The sequence below is a fragment of the Tyto alba genome, unplaced genomic scaffold, assembly GCF_018691265.1.
Source record: "Tyto alba isolate M040663 unplaced genomic scaffold, T.alba_DEE_v4.0 Super-Scaffold_7, whole genome shotgun sequence".
Classification (NCBI taxonomy): Eukaryota; Metazoa; Chordata; class Aves; order Strigiformes; family Tytonidae; genus Tyto; species Tyto alba.
In genome coordinates, this window is record NW_024881328.1 from 39,600,929 (window position 1) to 39,616,478 (window position 15,550).

General features: G+C 36.0%; 1 protein-coding gene across 5 annotated transcripts in view; it reads left to right on the forward strand.

Moving 5' to 3' along the window:
- The window catches only part of SPAG16 (sperm associated antigen 16), a 421,290-nt gene that overhangs the window by 18,747 nt on the left and 386,993 nt on the right, over positions 1-15,550 (forward strand). For 4 of the 5 annotated variants that reach the window (XM_033010723.2, XM_042783833.1, XM_042783830.1 and 1 more), the window contains exons 6-9: positions 3,091-3,198; positions 3,822-3,939; positions 5,357-5,426; positions 10,995-11,143. In XM_033010723.2, coding sequence (XP_032866614.2) covers positions 3,091-3,198; positions 3,822-3,939; positions 5,357-5,426; positions 10,995-11,143 — 445 coding nt within the window. The remainder of the gene's footprint in view (positions 1-3,090; positions 3,199-3,821; positions 3,940-5,356; positions 5,427-10,994; positions 11,144-15,550) is intronic. The other variant, XM_042783831.1, reaches the window with a different exon arrangement.

Here is a 15,550-nt window from a genome sequence, read left to right on the forward strand (position 1 = left end):
GCAGTTGTATTTTGGGTATTTTAATATAGTATTTGCATGATTGTATGGCAAGCAGGTGGGCAAATAGAGTAGGCTGCAGGCTGTTGGTTACATTTCACTGTGGTGTTTCATTATTTAAAGAGAAAATCACAATCAGCTTTACTTCCTGTATACAACAAGTATGTATTTTTAATAGGCTGCCCAACGTCTGAAGGCATCTTGAGATGCAACAAGATCCCTGAATGCATACATTAAAAGAAATAAATACCAGCATAATTCTTTTACTCCAAAGCTAGTGATAGTTATTACCTTAAGGTTTAGATCTGCTACTAATCTTCTAAAAACAGACATTGTGTTGTGATAGAAATCAAAACTAATTTGACGTTGGTTAGCCATGTGACAGTAGTTAAAGTATACCTTAAGTGTACTTCCTTTCTCTCTTACCTTGAAGGCTACAGTTGAGCCCTGATTGATTGGTGAGGGGTGGTGTTATCTGCTGCAATATTTCTTTAGTGGAAGCATAGATATTCTTCCCAATATGCAAGAAAAATTTGAAAATAAGATCTCTGACAATTAACTCTTATAGGAGACTAGTTAATTTTAATTCATTGTTTTCAGTGATAATTTGTCATTCAAGCATTTAATATTCTAGTAATATTTACTTGAATAATAGATTGTAATTTCATAGCAGCATTAAACTCTGCCTATCTGATGATTTAAAATACCTTGAATCCTACATATTTTGGTGTTTTCCTTATGGCCAGACCTTTTGTATTGCCTTTGTATTTAAACATGTAGGTAGACAACATAATGGTATATCAGATTTAAGACTGTATTAATCACAGGGACTGCTAACTGTGGTATTTCTGAGTTCTTTAAACATTTAGGAGTTTATTAGAGAGATGGAATGGAAGCTGTGTACAGCTTTTGTCTGAGGATTGTAACTGAGTTCTCAAACATCAGTTAGGAACTTTAAACGTTTGCGGGTATCTTTCTGTCGTGATTTTTGGAAGCATGCTCACAAATATTCGCCCAGTTTATAGCTGCAGTAACAGTCAAAATATAAAGCAATCCTGGGAATCATATTTATTATTAGTGTTAGTGCTATCACCAGCAATAAAATCCTCAGCTGATCTCCTATTTCTGTGCCAAAATCTAACCATTCCTGCACATATTTCTCCCCTTACACCATGGAAACAATAAAGTGTGCACTTTTTGTATCGTGCACCATATTTAAATGTATCTGTTTAATTATGTGGTACATTTAGCATTTGTGCTGCTAAATGCTATATAGAGTAAAAGCATGAGAGTATATATTTTCTAAAACTGTTTTTATTTTGATTAAAATTTTAGGGCTACATCTTGCAGCATCGCGGGGAATAAAGTCCCACCTGTATTCAGTGGGAACAGGGCACGTAATTCACCTTTGAAAATACCTGCTTGGATTTATTGCACCCTGTCCTCTTCTGCTATTTTTATGAAACTACTTGCTTCAGAAAAGTTTAAATGGGGAGACCTGCAGTCTTTGACATATATCTTAACCAAAAGAAATGGATATTGGCTTTGCTCTGGCTGTAGCAACATCTTTTACTTTCAGAACAAGCCATCTGCTTAGCTCTGAAGGGGCAGGTTTTATATTCAAGATCTTATGGCAAGTCAGATTTTGAGTGGTGTCATGATGGAATTGTTTCACACAGCTATCCTGAGACCACTGATTCATTTACCTCTCAAATGTTTTGCTGTTCATAGGAGCTTGAGCAGAATCATTAATCTGTGCTTTGTATCCCATACCAATATCCTAAGTTACTCTGTTCCCCAACTTCTGGTGTTCGTCCACATGCATACACAAAGCTGTGTGCATGCCCACAGCTCCTTTGAGCTCTTCACAGTGTTATTGCAGGGAAGCCCTGCCTGTTTTCATTTCCCTGCCAGCTTTTTCTCAGCTTTGAATGTATATATAGTGGCATTAATTCACCGTGCTCTTCTTCAGGTCTTTCTAACTATTCCTGCTACAAGCAACAATTCGCATAGAAATGTGCACATATAAATATGGTAGTTTGTATAGGTAATAAATATAGCAAATGCATATATTGTAAATATAATTTTTTTGTACCATTAAACATAATGCACTGGTGTGTATGGGTCGTCCTCCTGGACCTGTGACTTTACCATACTCCACTGTCATAGTGGTTTTCCTAACTCTTCAACTCTTTTTGGAGAGAAAATGAGCTTTATTTTTGCAAAGAGCAAATAGCTAATTTGTGCGCAAGGTAATTTCAAACTTCTTTTCCAATTAATTCATCTGCTAATCTTTCCTGCCAGACCAATATCAGTAAAGGCAAGGAGAAAATGTACGGAATATATATGGAGTATTGTCTTTTATATTTATGGATCAGAGTATCTCATCGTGTCCCATGGCTGTGTGTAGAATGTGCTTAGAGGATAACAGGTTATCAGTATGTTGGTAATTAATTTTGAAACGGATTCCTTTTGCTTCCTGCTGTCACAGACAGGGGCCACTTGGGGACTGTCACATACAGGGGACACTTGGGGACAGGCTGCAAACATGATTGAATAGAGCCTAGCACTTTTCTAGCACTCTTTTTTCCCAGAAGCTCTCTATATGGACGTATTTGTAAGGCAACAATGCGAATTATACTTCTTTGTGCGTCCTTCTAACAGGTAACATTATGTTGGGCTCTAAATGGGATGTAGATATTAGAAAATAAGTGTTGCAATATATTCTAATGTAGAATTTTAAACCCACAACAAGAGTATTGTTTTCTAATCAGCTGTAATTTGAATATGTACCTCCACAAGACCCCTTGTGCTTAAAGTAAGGTTGACCACAACTCTGAGATTTTTAATGCCAGAATCCTTATGGATTCTATCTAAACTGAGGGTAGGTGAAGTGCGCCCATGTATTTTACATCAGCTGGCAGCAAAAAGACCTTAAAAGTACCTGTTCTCCACCACAGAGCATACTACCAGAAGTTTCCAACTTGGATACAGTAGGTACATGCATATCTGAGAATTAATTCTAGAGGTATTCAGCATACCCTGATGTGCAATTAATAGGAGGAAACTTTTTTATTTTCTGTTTACATATAGCAAAGTAAAAGAGGCTTTCCTGAAAATGCAGAAAGAACGTGACTTCCATCGAATGCATCATAGGCGAGTGATCCAGGAGAAAAACAGGCTTATTTGTGACATTAAAAGGTAAAAAATTATTTTAATTACTATACATGTAGCATTGAAGATAATGTCTTCAATTATTGCCTGGTATAATGAAATAACTTTGTGGAATTTAAAGCACCTAAAGTAAGGATGACTGCAGTTAGTTAGTGGCCTGGTAAATAGCAGTTCCATCTGACCGTTCTGCCATGTCTCTTAAACAATTTCTAATTATTTTGGGGGTATATTTTCCATGGTGTGATGTGGCATTAGTAAATACGTAGTATTTCTAATAGTTGACAATATAAATGAGATTTTCTTTTACCCAGATCTGTTTCTATAAATATGTAGTGATTTCTGGGTTTAGATCCTTTGTCTATTTTAAGGGTAATTGGTATCATACCGAGTTCAGAACCTTTGCATTCGTGATTTTCATAGCTGATATTTTATGTTCTTTCACATCTTGAAATTCCTATATGAAATTTGTCATGTTGCTTCAGTTGCAAATAAGCCCAAACTAGTCCATTGACACAGAATTGCAATCATTTATTTTATAATAATTCCTTAATTTTATCATTCTGGAATTCTGGAAGTTTTCTAACAACTGTTGTGCTACTTTGCCTCCATTAGTAGAACTTAGTAGTCATTTGTCCATTTCTTGTTCACAGGCTGAAGGCACATTATGCATCATATGAACCAGTGCTGAAGCAGCTGACTGAAAAATACCAGACTATACTGAGACAGAAAATGTTAACTAGTTTGGAGAGAGACCGAGCAGTTGAGCAGGTAAAACTGTGGTGAACACTACTTGCAAAGCTGTGAGGAATGCTTTTGGGTTTTACTTCAGTAAATACACAGGATATTTCTGTTAAAGCAACTCACTTATGTGATAGTTTGAAGCAAAATATTTTAGTGCGTTTCATGATACTAGGTGAAAGTATGTGATATTGAAAGTATGTGAAACACAGTGCCTCAGAGCAGTAGTTCTCGGTCTGTGCTTGCTCAGTGCTGGTCTACACAAGTCACCAATGTGCAGACCCTGTTACGCTCTCAGTGTTGACAGCTTAAGGAAGAGTGGTATTCCCACAGATACACATGCTTCCAGCTATGCCTTTAGAAATCTCTTATTTTAACTTTCTTTATTGCTATTTATTATTTTTTTTTTCCTAAATATATTCAGGAATGACCTACTAGTTTTGGGGAAAACACATTAAGGTATCAGAGACAATTCTTCTGTCTTGTGAGTGGAATAATAGAGTAGAATTTTACTTCTGTAACCTTATCTGATGTATAGGTTGGTATACAAGGTATTCTGCCCCTTTAGCCAGAAGTAGTATAAGCGCAGTTAGGATGGATGAAGAACAGAAAATTCTTGCAGGTGTTTAACTAATAGGTTACTTGCTCAAAAAAAAAAAACGAAGGCAAAAAAGAAACAAACACCTCTCAAAATGCATTGCATTTCAACAGTAGCATCAATTATATGAGGGTGACATGAAAGGAACTTACCATGCTTGCACTCCCTTCTAATAGTCCTCATCCCTCCTTTCCTTCTTTCCTCTGCCTCCCAGTTTTTCTTGGGTCACCTGTGGGCTTACTTTCAAAAGACTGAGGATTATATGTTTGAAATTTCAATAAGTGAAAGAAAATATCCTATAGAAAAAGAAAGGTCGCTGTCCGTATACAGTTATGTTGAATCAGGATTACAAAACAGAGAACAGTTCCAGTGCTATGAATTTTCAGGAACATATGGGAGACGTACCCAGTTTTGAACTGTACACATTCTGAAGTGATGACTTCTTTGGTAACACAGAACACCATATTTTGTGGGTTTTTCTTACGACAAAGCTGTATGTCATATTGTGCCATGAAGTTAAAGATCAGTGCAGTGATAGCAGTGGCTAAAAATTGATGGTGCAGTAAGAGCCCTAGTATTCTATATGTCTGCATTGTTTTAATGGAGCTGTAAAAGTATTTTGAGAGGTTCTGGATGGCTTGTATTTTATTGCATTGTTTCACTGGGCCTTTCCAAAATTTTGAATTAGGGGCAATATTATAACTTAGAGACAATAATCAGAAAAGTAGAAAATTATAGATGGTATTTATTACTTAGATATGCAGACATAAATGCCATGTGTTGTGAACAGACAGTTAAAAAGCAGTGTTTTCATATTACCTCTTCTTTTTCTCTTCTCTTTAAAATTAGGTTACAGGTTTGCAAGCCACATTACGAAGTTTAGAGTCTGGATGCGCTATGCAGATTCCTGTCACAAAAGGTAAAATATTCCCATCACCAAACTCAGACTGGTTATGGGGTTTTTGTTGTGATGCATTTCAAGATCTGGTGTAACAGTAAATCAAAAATACTTCTCTATAAACGTTTTATCAGCTGTCCTGGTGACAGAGAAGCAATTTTATCATTTGAATATTTATTCTTAAATGTATCCACAAAGGACAGTGAGACTGCTGATGGCAATGTGGAATATGTGAGTAACTATGGAAGGACTTATCCTAGAAATCTATTTTGTGGCTGATTTTGTTATTTTATTCACTAACACTCTTCTTTTTTTTAATGTGAGTGTTCTTTCAGCTCACTCTTAAGAAGATATATATGGTGGTGTGGAAACATTTTGAAAATACTGGTGTCGTGAAATCCAATCTCTTATTTTAGCATGTCCCATTTTTACAGGAGGTTGCTAAGGTTATATAATACCTGCTGGAATAATACCTTTATCTGTATGGTACTACACTACTTCCCTGGTGTTTTGGATAAATGCATAATTATGGAATTATTTTTCTAACTCTATCAGAATAAAAACCTAGCACCTTTGGTTTCCTAAGTAAATGAAGCCCATGCTATCACATTCTTTGTGAGTATTACTCCCACTAATAATTTTGAACCTGTTTTCCAGTTGTAGCTACATTTATCAGTGAGATAAGTCTCAAAGAAACCAAGTTTTTAAGACTCCTGAAAATAGATGAGTTGATGAAAAAGGGAAACAGTGAGCTCTACCCTCTGACAACAGAGTGTTCACATGAGAAGGGGGATGCTGCACCTGTCTTAGTCATGAGCAGGACTCCAGTCAGAGATTGCAGTTTATTTGACATTAGAGAACCCCAAATTTCTCAGCCATATAGGTGACCAGGTAGCAAATATTATACAACTTCCAGGTGAAGCAGTTGTTGCAATTAGGCTGTTTTTTATATCTGTTTGTTTTGTGTTTTTTTCCAGCGACCTAAATTTCCTTTTGCACTGGTAATATACCCCACATAAAAAACCACTGAGTTACCCCAGCCTTTGACAATCAAGCTTCATTAGTTCCCACGTTCATGGAGTTACTTCCATTGCATAAAATTCCGGTAGAAGAGACAAAGCTGAGAAAAAGAATAGCAGCCACATCAATTTTTTTGGTTTCTTTGGGGATTTTTAGTTGAGTGAACAGACTAGCAAGCCCTCCCTTGCCTAGTAAGATGGCTTATTTACTATTAATGCAGACATTTCAACTACTGTCCAGATATTTCTACTGCCTGCCTATTATGAGCGTAGCACATTCAGTTTAGTTTTTTTCCTTCGAATCCTGTCTAATGTAGGTTGAGGCGGTTGGTCTCGTGGATTGTCATGAATTGATGTGAGCACTGGACTGAGATCTAGATATCTGAAAGCTGCCTCTCATCCTAGCTGAGGTCTTGGTTCCCCTGCAGCAGTGGGAGGCTTACATTGCTGAGGGAGCCCCCTGGAGCACACCCTGCTCCTTGCTACTGTTTAGTTAAGAGCATAGCTGCTTTCATTTCTGGGAGAACCTTGGGAGGATTCTGTAGTCTTAGCCAGTATAAATTAGGCAGTTATTTTATTTTGTATACAAGCAGATAGCTACTAAACCAGTAACTTCTGTAAATAAAGACTTCAGATGTGTTAACATGGTGGAATACTGAAGCAAACCTCTTCAGTGTTCACAGTATCTTTCTGGTTTGGGATTTTGATGCCTATTTTTTTTGTATGTTCCGTCTCAGCACAGCACATTTCAGGCTGCCAAAATACCTTCCTGTGGTTGTATGTACTGGATATGCTCTGCTGTAGTCTTTAAATCTTGTTACAACGAAAAGTGTAAGCCTCTGTCCCACTAGAGAGCACCGTGCTCATTTTCATCCCACTTCAGATAGGGAGGTAGAGAACAGGCTTTTTATTTTATGTTAGTTTAGGACATGCAGCATTCAACTTTTCATTATCGTCTGGCTTGAGGATATACAGTGTGGGTTCTTCCCCCATGCTAGTGTTTTACGGTATAGATGCCCCATCTGTCTCTTTTTCATATTACACATACTCTCATTTGTTGTTTGAGTGATTCTAAGAACCACTCTCTGGCTGTTCACAGTACTTGTTTATTCTCCAAAAATCTTGAGAGCACTTTATAATACCAAAAAGTGACAAGCAGGGGAGCACTTGAAAAATAATAATACAAAGGAAAAAAAGTCACTTAGTCTCCAATACAAATTATTTGGCTCATCAGCCACCCACGTGCTTGTACAAGCCTTAATTTGCTTCATACCCTGTGTATCATAAATTAAGCAGTATTTCAGTTCATTTCTTTCCAGTGTTTTGTCCTCTAGTACTATGTAACTTTTATTGCTCTGTGTAGGTCACACTCATGTTTCAGTGGGTGCTACTGTGTCTTATTCTGGTACTTTCTGCTGCCTCAGGAAAGATGGTCATGTTCTGTTGCCTCCTGAATTCTTATTCCTGAGACAGTATAAAGGCAACCTTGAGAAGCAAGCAGTGCGTGCACACTGGAGCGATGTTTGCTGCATTTTTCTCTAAATTTAAATTCTTAGTTTGGAAGGAACCAGTGCCGTTGGACTTGCAGATCTCTGCTGTAAGGAGACCGACAGGTGCATTTTTTTCAGTTGCCATCTTGTCAGGGCTGATTTTTATGCATTAGTGCATTGATATGTTTTAGTTAGAAGATAATAAACATTCAGACTGGCAAGGTAAGATGCCTTTTGCCAAGGTAAGATGCCTTTTCTGGCCAGCTGTCTGCTTTCACTGCAGTGCAGAGCACGGAGGGAGGAGAGTGGCTCTGCTGGGCAGCAGGAGATTGCTCTGCACTGCTTCTGGTGCTGCTTCTGTCCCACAGCTGCAACACCTGAATGCTGGATTTGGCTAGAGGGCACTGAGAGTGGCTTTTAAACAGTGTTGGATTTGCTGAAATGTTCGAGGTTTTGAATAGTGGCAGTGAGATCCTGCACATGCAGTGCACTGTGGGCTTGTTTTTTTTTTTTTTTTTATTTTTATTTTTTTTATTTTTTTTTTATTTTTTTTTTTATTTTTTTTGTTCGGTTTGGTTTGGCTTTTTATTGAGCGGTCATACAGTGCATTTTGAAGAGCAGAGGGAAGCTTTGTAGCCCTCGCAGTGAATTTGCATTGTAAATTTGTATCTAATGGCTAGGTAGAAAAAGATTAACAGTAATTTTAGGACAACTATTCTGGACTTACTGCGTAGGCTTTGATGTAGCTGCTTCAAGAGGATAGCATCCACAATACAGAGCATGTAATTTATTTACTAGTTTGGGGTTTTTTTTTGCTGTCCCACTGCCAGACTGCTTCTTAGCTTTGCAAACAGTGCTTTGTACATAAATCCTTCAAGAGAAAGTTCTCTTCAGAAGTCTTAAAAATGATTAGAAGTTGAAATTTTATGTCCTATTTACTTACCTTGCTTGTCTAAAGTTGATATGAAGGAAATCTAATAGTTGGAGAGGAACTAGGTAACAGTTGGGATTAGGACTCTGATTTTGTAGACTGTTTCTCTGTCCCTGCTATGCTCTCTCAGAAGCCAGCTCTGAAAGAAAAGTTGTATTTTGAGTTAAGATTATTTTTAAAAATGATTGGATGTTTTGTATAAGATTTGTATAAGTTTTGTATATGATTTTGTATAAGTTTTTGTATATGATTTTGTATAAGTATTACAAACTGGTTTTGTTTTAGTTTTAAATCTGGTCCTCCCTGATGTGGTAGTGAGGTCATGCATAGAGAGATCTAATTATCAAAGAGAAATAACTGATTTTTTAATTTAAGTTATTGGTGTATATTAACAGAGCACTGTCACCCTTACTTACGGATCAGGACACAGTATTAAGTGGTGCTCTGAAAAAAGACCACTTTTGCCTGAAGGAATTAAGCAATGTTGATTGTGGCTTGCTTATAAACCTAAGTGAACGCTGCTATAACAGCTGGTTCTAAAAACATGTTATAAAACTGTTACTTGCTCAGTACATTTCTTGTATTTTCTAAAAACAACAGCTGCTTATTTATTATCCAATTATATTCAAAAGTTGAATTCAATGAGTTTTCTTTACTCATGGTTGAATTAACTCATTGCTAAGCCTGTTAACTGTGCTTTCCCTTTCCTTGATCTAATGTAATTGCTCTTAGAAGGTCATGCAAAAAGAAATTTAAAATGCACCAGTTAAAGTACTTAAACCTTGTTGTCCCCATTCCATCTACAATATAATCAGAATAGAAAAAGTGTAAACACAAGCTGTTGACATCTTAGTGCAGTCCCACTAGTTCTTTAGAAATTGTTCTTTTTTTTTCCTAATGGTTACTGACTTTTTAAGCCTTTCAACTGTCATAACTCTGTTGGTTTATAAGTATGTGTATTTCAAAGGAACAACAAAGGAAATGCTTTGTGCGCAACATGCTAGTTGCAGTTGCTGAGTGTGTAGACGGTGTTTGACACGTAAACCAACTTTGCAGTATACAGTTCCTCAGAGAAAGGTGGTATTTAGGATATCTGTGACAGTAGCTTTAGCTTTTAAAGCAGTAAGAATACAGACATTTTGTTAGAAGAGGCACAGTTCTTTTTATCAGTTACTGTTTTAGTCAGATTGGATATCCAGGAAGGTCTTGTTTGCTTGATCCACTTTCTTTGCCTCAAGGTGGAGAGGGTGGGTTTTTTCTCTTTTAAGTCAGAAAGCTTGCATCTTGAAGTCAAGGTCCTAATAAAACTATTTTACAGGAGCAAGCATTTAGAAATGCAGTGTCAAATACTCTGGTTCAGTCTGGATTTTAGATGTATAGCGTGTCTTTCAATCTGAGATTTTTTTCAAAGAACTGGAGCGGTATAAGTACCCAAATCTTGTTGGAATTCAGTATTCCAGTCCTTCTCCTGTAGGCCCACGTACATACTGCAACAAGATACAGGGATCGCAGGGGACTGTGTTCAGATATGTGAGCTACCAAGACAAAGACTGTCAGAGAATAGTATCCTTTCTGCCAGATCATGGCAGATGCGTTGTACAATAGCCCACGTGTGCTATACTACTTCTCATATTCTTTTCAGCCTATTTTGATTTACAGCTATGCTACCTGCTTAGGATTTTTTTGCTGCGTTACCTATTCGTAAGTACTTCTATGTTTGAAATGTGCGTTGGGAGAAAATGCAGGGAAGAAAAAGGGAATGCAGGCTGTAAATCAGAATAACGAATTGGTGGTAGATATTGGATAGGATGATGTTTCTTCTGGCTCTGAGGCAAAAGAGGAATTGCGTCCATTTTACTGGGACTCTCCTGTCCTGCAAGACTCAAAATCATTGCTGCATTTTGGGGGCAAAATTTAGGGTACCATTAGGTAAGGTAAAATAGAGCTCATGAAAATAATTTGTAGAGCAGAGTTGTATGTAGTCTTAGAATACTTTATATGGAAGGCGCAATATCCTGAATATCTTTATAAAAAGCTGTGTTTCTTTTAGAATTTCACGTGTCTAGCTAATATTAAGTAAAGAGATATCTTCCAGAAGAGTAAGTAAAAAATGCATTTTGATGCTATAGTTGTTGGTTTTATTTTATAGCAGGCCACGAAATTAAAAGGAAGAAAAGATTGGAAGGTCCCACCCAGAAAGCTCTTCAGGAAGCCAGGCAGCAAAAATTCCTTGATGCTGGAAGTTCTTCATATAATCCCACCAAAGATGCAAAGAAGATAAGCAAGACATATCCAAAGGTATGCAGCATTCTTTCCAGTTTTTCAGTATATAATCTAAAGTACACTTTAAACTTTTACTAAGCTGTAATGAAAGATACTCGTCCAACATGACTGAAAGAAGTAATACTTAGTAAATAAGACAGGTAGGTAACAAGTTTTTCATTTTTAATATGAGTTTCTATTGCAATTAATTTTTCAGGGAATAATACAAACTGATTAGTTGAAGCTAGCAGGCTACCATTTTGAGAGTCTGTTGTAATTACTCTGCAGAGGAAGAGCACAGGCTATATAAATATTTGTTCTGCTGTATTTGTTTTGTAGCTATAGAAATCCTGACCTATTCTGTAGTGTTTGCAAACTTTTCAAGCGTTGCAACTTGTTTGTTTCAGCTGGGTCTAAAAGGTATAAGGGAGACTAAGGGCAAAAGCTTGGTGGTTTCTTAATAGTCACTGAAAATATCTAAACTTGAGTATACCAAAGGTGTGTTGCTGTTTCAGTTTGGAAGTTGTGTAAAATCAAAATTAATTCCTGATTGATTTTTTTTTTTTTTTAATTGTTGAAATGAATTTGTTTTCTTTACTTTATTCTACTTGGTTTATTTATTGAGATTGCATTTTGGGGACTACATAACAGTGCTTTTTATTTTTCCAGAGCAAGGTAAACATTCTAATAGCTAAGATTTCTTAAGCTCCTTAAACTGCTTTACTGGCCTATTTTCATTTGAGAACCACAGTTAGAGTTTAAACTGTGTTTTTTGAGGGAAAAAAAAAAGAAAAAAAAGCTTTAGTTGACATTGATGGAGTCAGAATCAGCTTCAGTCTTTCCTTTCCCTGTCTTCACAAGAATATGTCCAAGGTGATTTATGTTTTTTTTGTGTTTCTATCTGGCTTTGCAAGGGCATTTCTTCTGTCTGACACTGGCGACGCACCTCTCCTCTGACAAACACACCATTTTATTTCTGTTTTCATCCCTTTTCTTTATTCGGAACCTTCAAATTAAAAAAAAAAAAAATTGCTTTCTGAAATGCTTCTCACCACATATTGGAAATAATTCTCTGTACTGTCTCCCCACCTATTACCACCCGAATATTACTGAGGCACCTGGCAGTCAGTCCATCTCTACTTTTCCTGGTTTTCATTCAGTGATTAGAAACTTCCATCTTTGACTCTTACTGGTATCTTTTATTTTCATTTTGACTTGTGAACCAATAAGTATTTCTTGGCTTGTGGAATCTTATTTTTTGTTCCTGGTTCTACTGAAGTCATCAGGTTTTTTATAGTAAACTTCAGTGGAGTTATGCTTCACCTCTAGAATATATAAACTCTACACAGGTAGTATGCCTGTCTGGCTCTTTCTTGTTCTTTGAAATTCATGAGTGCTGTTAGTTGACTGGTTCTGGCAAGCATCTGTGTTTCTGCAGATCTTATGTTTCCCAAATGAGTCCTACCACAGGCCCAGATGTCTTTATTTAATCAATGGATTAGAAGACTGGAGTGGCTCCTGAAACAAGACATCAGAAAATATGGACATGTTTGAATGCACTAGATTTTACCATAGCTAAGCAATAATCTAAAACTTTTGTCGGCGACTAACATCTTTTCCAACAATAGACCAATACCTTTTCTTCACTTCACATTTCCTGGATCTATTTTTTCTAAATATTTTCTTTTTCCTAACAAGGGATACTACCTTAGATACCACATATGAATTGTGTTAATTCATAGTCTGTTAGAAACAAATAGCAGAGGGAATTATGAGTCTGTAGAGGGTGAAGGGATGAGTTAAAATTGTGTTTCAAAGATACTCACAGAACTTTGCCTCATAGTGCACATTTATTGAACCTACAGTTCTAATCTAAGTTATTTTCTTAAAATAGTGCATTTTTACTGGACAGTTTAGTTGTCTGAGTGTTTGTTTCAGTCAAAAGGATTAGGTATAAATGAGTGCCTTGCCTTTCTTAGAGCATTTTCTGTGATACTTGGAATCAAACTTGTGTGGTGTCTCATCTCCTTTGACCTATATCGAAAGATCTTTTAAATTCTACTGTGTCTTATGTGACTTACATTCTTTGTTACAATGATTCACCATGTCAGTGTCTTCACTGAAGAGTGTACCATAAATGATAGTCTTGTTCTCATTTACAGTAATGGAAATAGCTCTTTAAATGTTTCTTGGGGGTGGGGGGTAAAATTGATTTACATGCATTCAGATTAAGATTGCACTTCATTTAAATTTTCATTAATACCACAAAGGAAGTAAGAGTCAAAGCATAAATTGTTCAGTTCCATGGCATTCAGGTGAGGAATATACAGAAGAAATAAATGCAATTAAAGATCTTGTATTCAAACAGTGCATTTATGACAAAATAGTGTAAAAGAAAATAGAAAATTACAGGAAATTTATGTAAAATATTTTTTATCTGTCAAATATTTTTTATCTGTCTTCAGTAGACGTAAGTGAACATTTAAAGTTCATGAAAGTTCAGAGTGAACAGTTTATCCAATTTTAAAATTTAGGCATTTGGATTATATCACGCTCAGTAAAAAGCAAATACATTGTCATGAAATTGTATCCTTGAGACAAATTATAAATGTTTGTATTAACTGTACTGTTACATAGGAGTGAAGTATGGTGATGAAAATGATTTAAAATCTTTTCTGTATCTTGCAGCTAAATAGTGATCTAACAAATGCTTGTGCTTTTAAGTAGATGCAAATATGACTCATAGCTGCGCTAGAACATTTACTTCAAGGACAGACATATATTGTGTTATTGTAATATCCTGTAAAAGCTAACATGAAATTTAAAACCTACGGTCCCTTTGATACGAAGTTTATCACTGAAACAGTAAAAAAGCAACTGGAATTTTTCTGAGAGAGAACGTATTCTCTTGATTTTAAAGTCTTTGTTACCAGACTCAATTAAATTATACAGTAACAGGCAATTAGGCTAAACTGTTTACATATCTAGCCCTTAATAGGCCAGTATCAATAGCATTAAATATTCTTAGATTAAGAATGTGAATAGAGTACTGCTTTAAACTTTTAAATTAATTAAAATGCACTCACAGGTCATTAAAAGTGTGGAGAACCTTTGATAATGTGATTTTCATTATCCTGTTGAAATATACTTTTCCTATTTTTATATTTTTATTCTCTCAGATTCCTCACACAGTACATTCTGTATTTGATTGCTTTTATTAGTTATTAGCAGGGCAGTTGCAACTTCTTTATGTTCTGTAAATACTATTTCCACATATAATGTACGACAAGGCAGTTTCATTTTCTGAAATATTATTTGGTGTAAAACTTTATCAAAATGTGCACTGGACGTTTCTGGAGTTAACGCATTATCTGTTTCTGTGGAACAGATTTTGAAAATAAGGCCAGTGATATATTAAAAATCTTACAGAAGTAAAATCCAGTGATGATACAGACATAGCTTTTTGTAATCAACAAGTCTTTGGGTCGAAATATCTCATACATGTATGAATATTTCCCAAGTTTCTCCTCAATTCTATGGAAGAAAGCATACAAAATTTAGAAGAGCTACAGTTTCTGTGCTCTCAAACAGAAGAGAAGGTAAAACCAGATGATTACTTAATCAGACTGTTGAGCTTGAATACAAATTAGCACAGCCACATTGGAACAGAATTGGAAAGATGTCCCAAAATAGTTAGGAAGGTTTGCAAATGAAATAGGCAATCATTTTGTGTTTGTAGTATGGTTAGTAAGAAAGCACTGCTTTGATATTTGGTAGAGGACTGACAGATAATACTGGGAATATTTATTTCTACAGTCCTTCACTGGTATAATAAAACTCTGGACAGATAGCTATGAAAGTACCAGTTACAAAGATAAAGGATTGCAGTCTAGAGAAGAGAAAATATAACATCCGTATTTCAAATGAGATAAAAAGTAAAAGCTAAGAAATTATAGACTAGACAGTGTAACTTAAATTCCCAAGGAAATCTGGAATGAATACATGAAATTTTACTGAACATCTGGAAGAAACCAGGAAAAGAAGTGATAGTGGATTTGCAAGGAAGAAGTGCTTCAATCCAGTCTAAATTGTGTCAATAACAGGATGTGAGGCCTCATGAATAGAAGAGGAGCAGTAAATGTTGTAACTTATTCTCAAGATATGAGAGCTCTTAAGTGTTTTATAAGGCTTTGGATATAGTCTCACAGATCATTCTTATTAGCAGCTGTGGAAATCTGGCCTGACAGAAATTTTCCTAAATTAACGGAAAACAGATTGGAAACATGCAAATATTGATTAGGCTTTTGCTGGGATATGTCGTTAGTAATGATCTGGGAAAATGGAACAGAAAATATGCTGACTAGGTTTGTGGACCAAGTGAACTGGGTTTGGTGGGGATGGAACAGCAAGTTCAGTTGAGGACAGAAGTACAATTCAAAACTT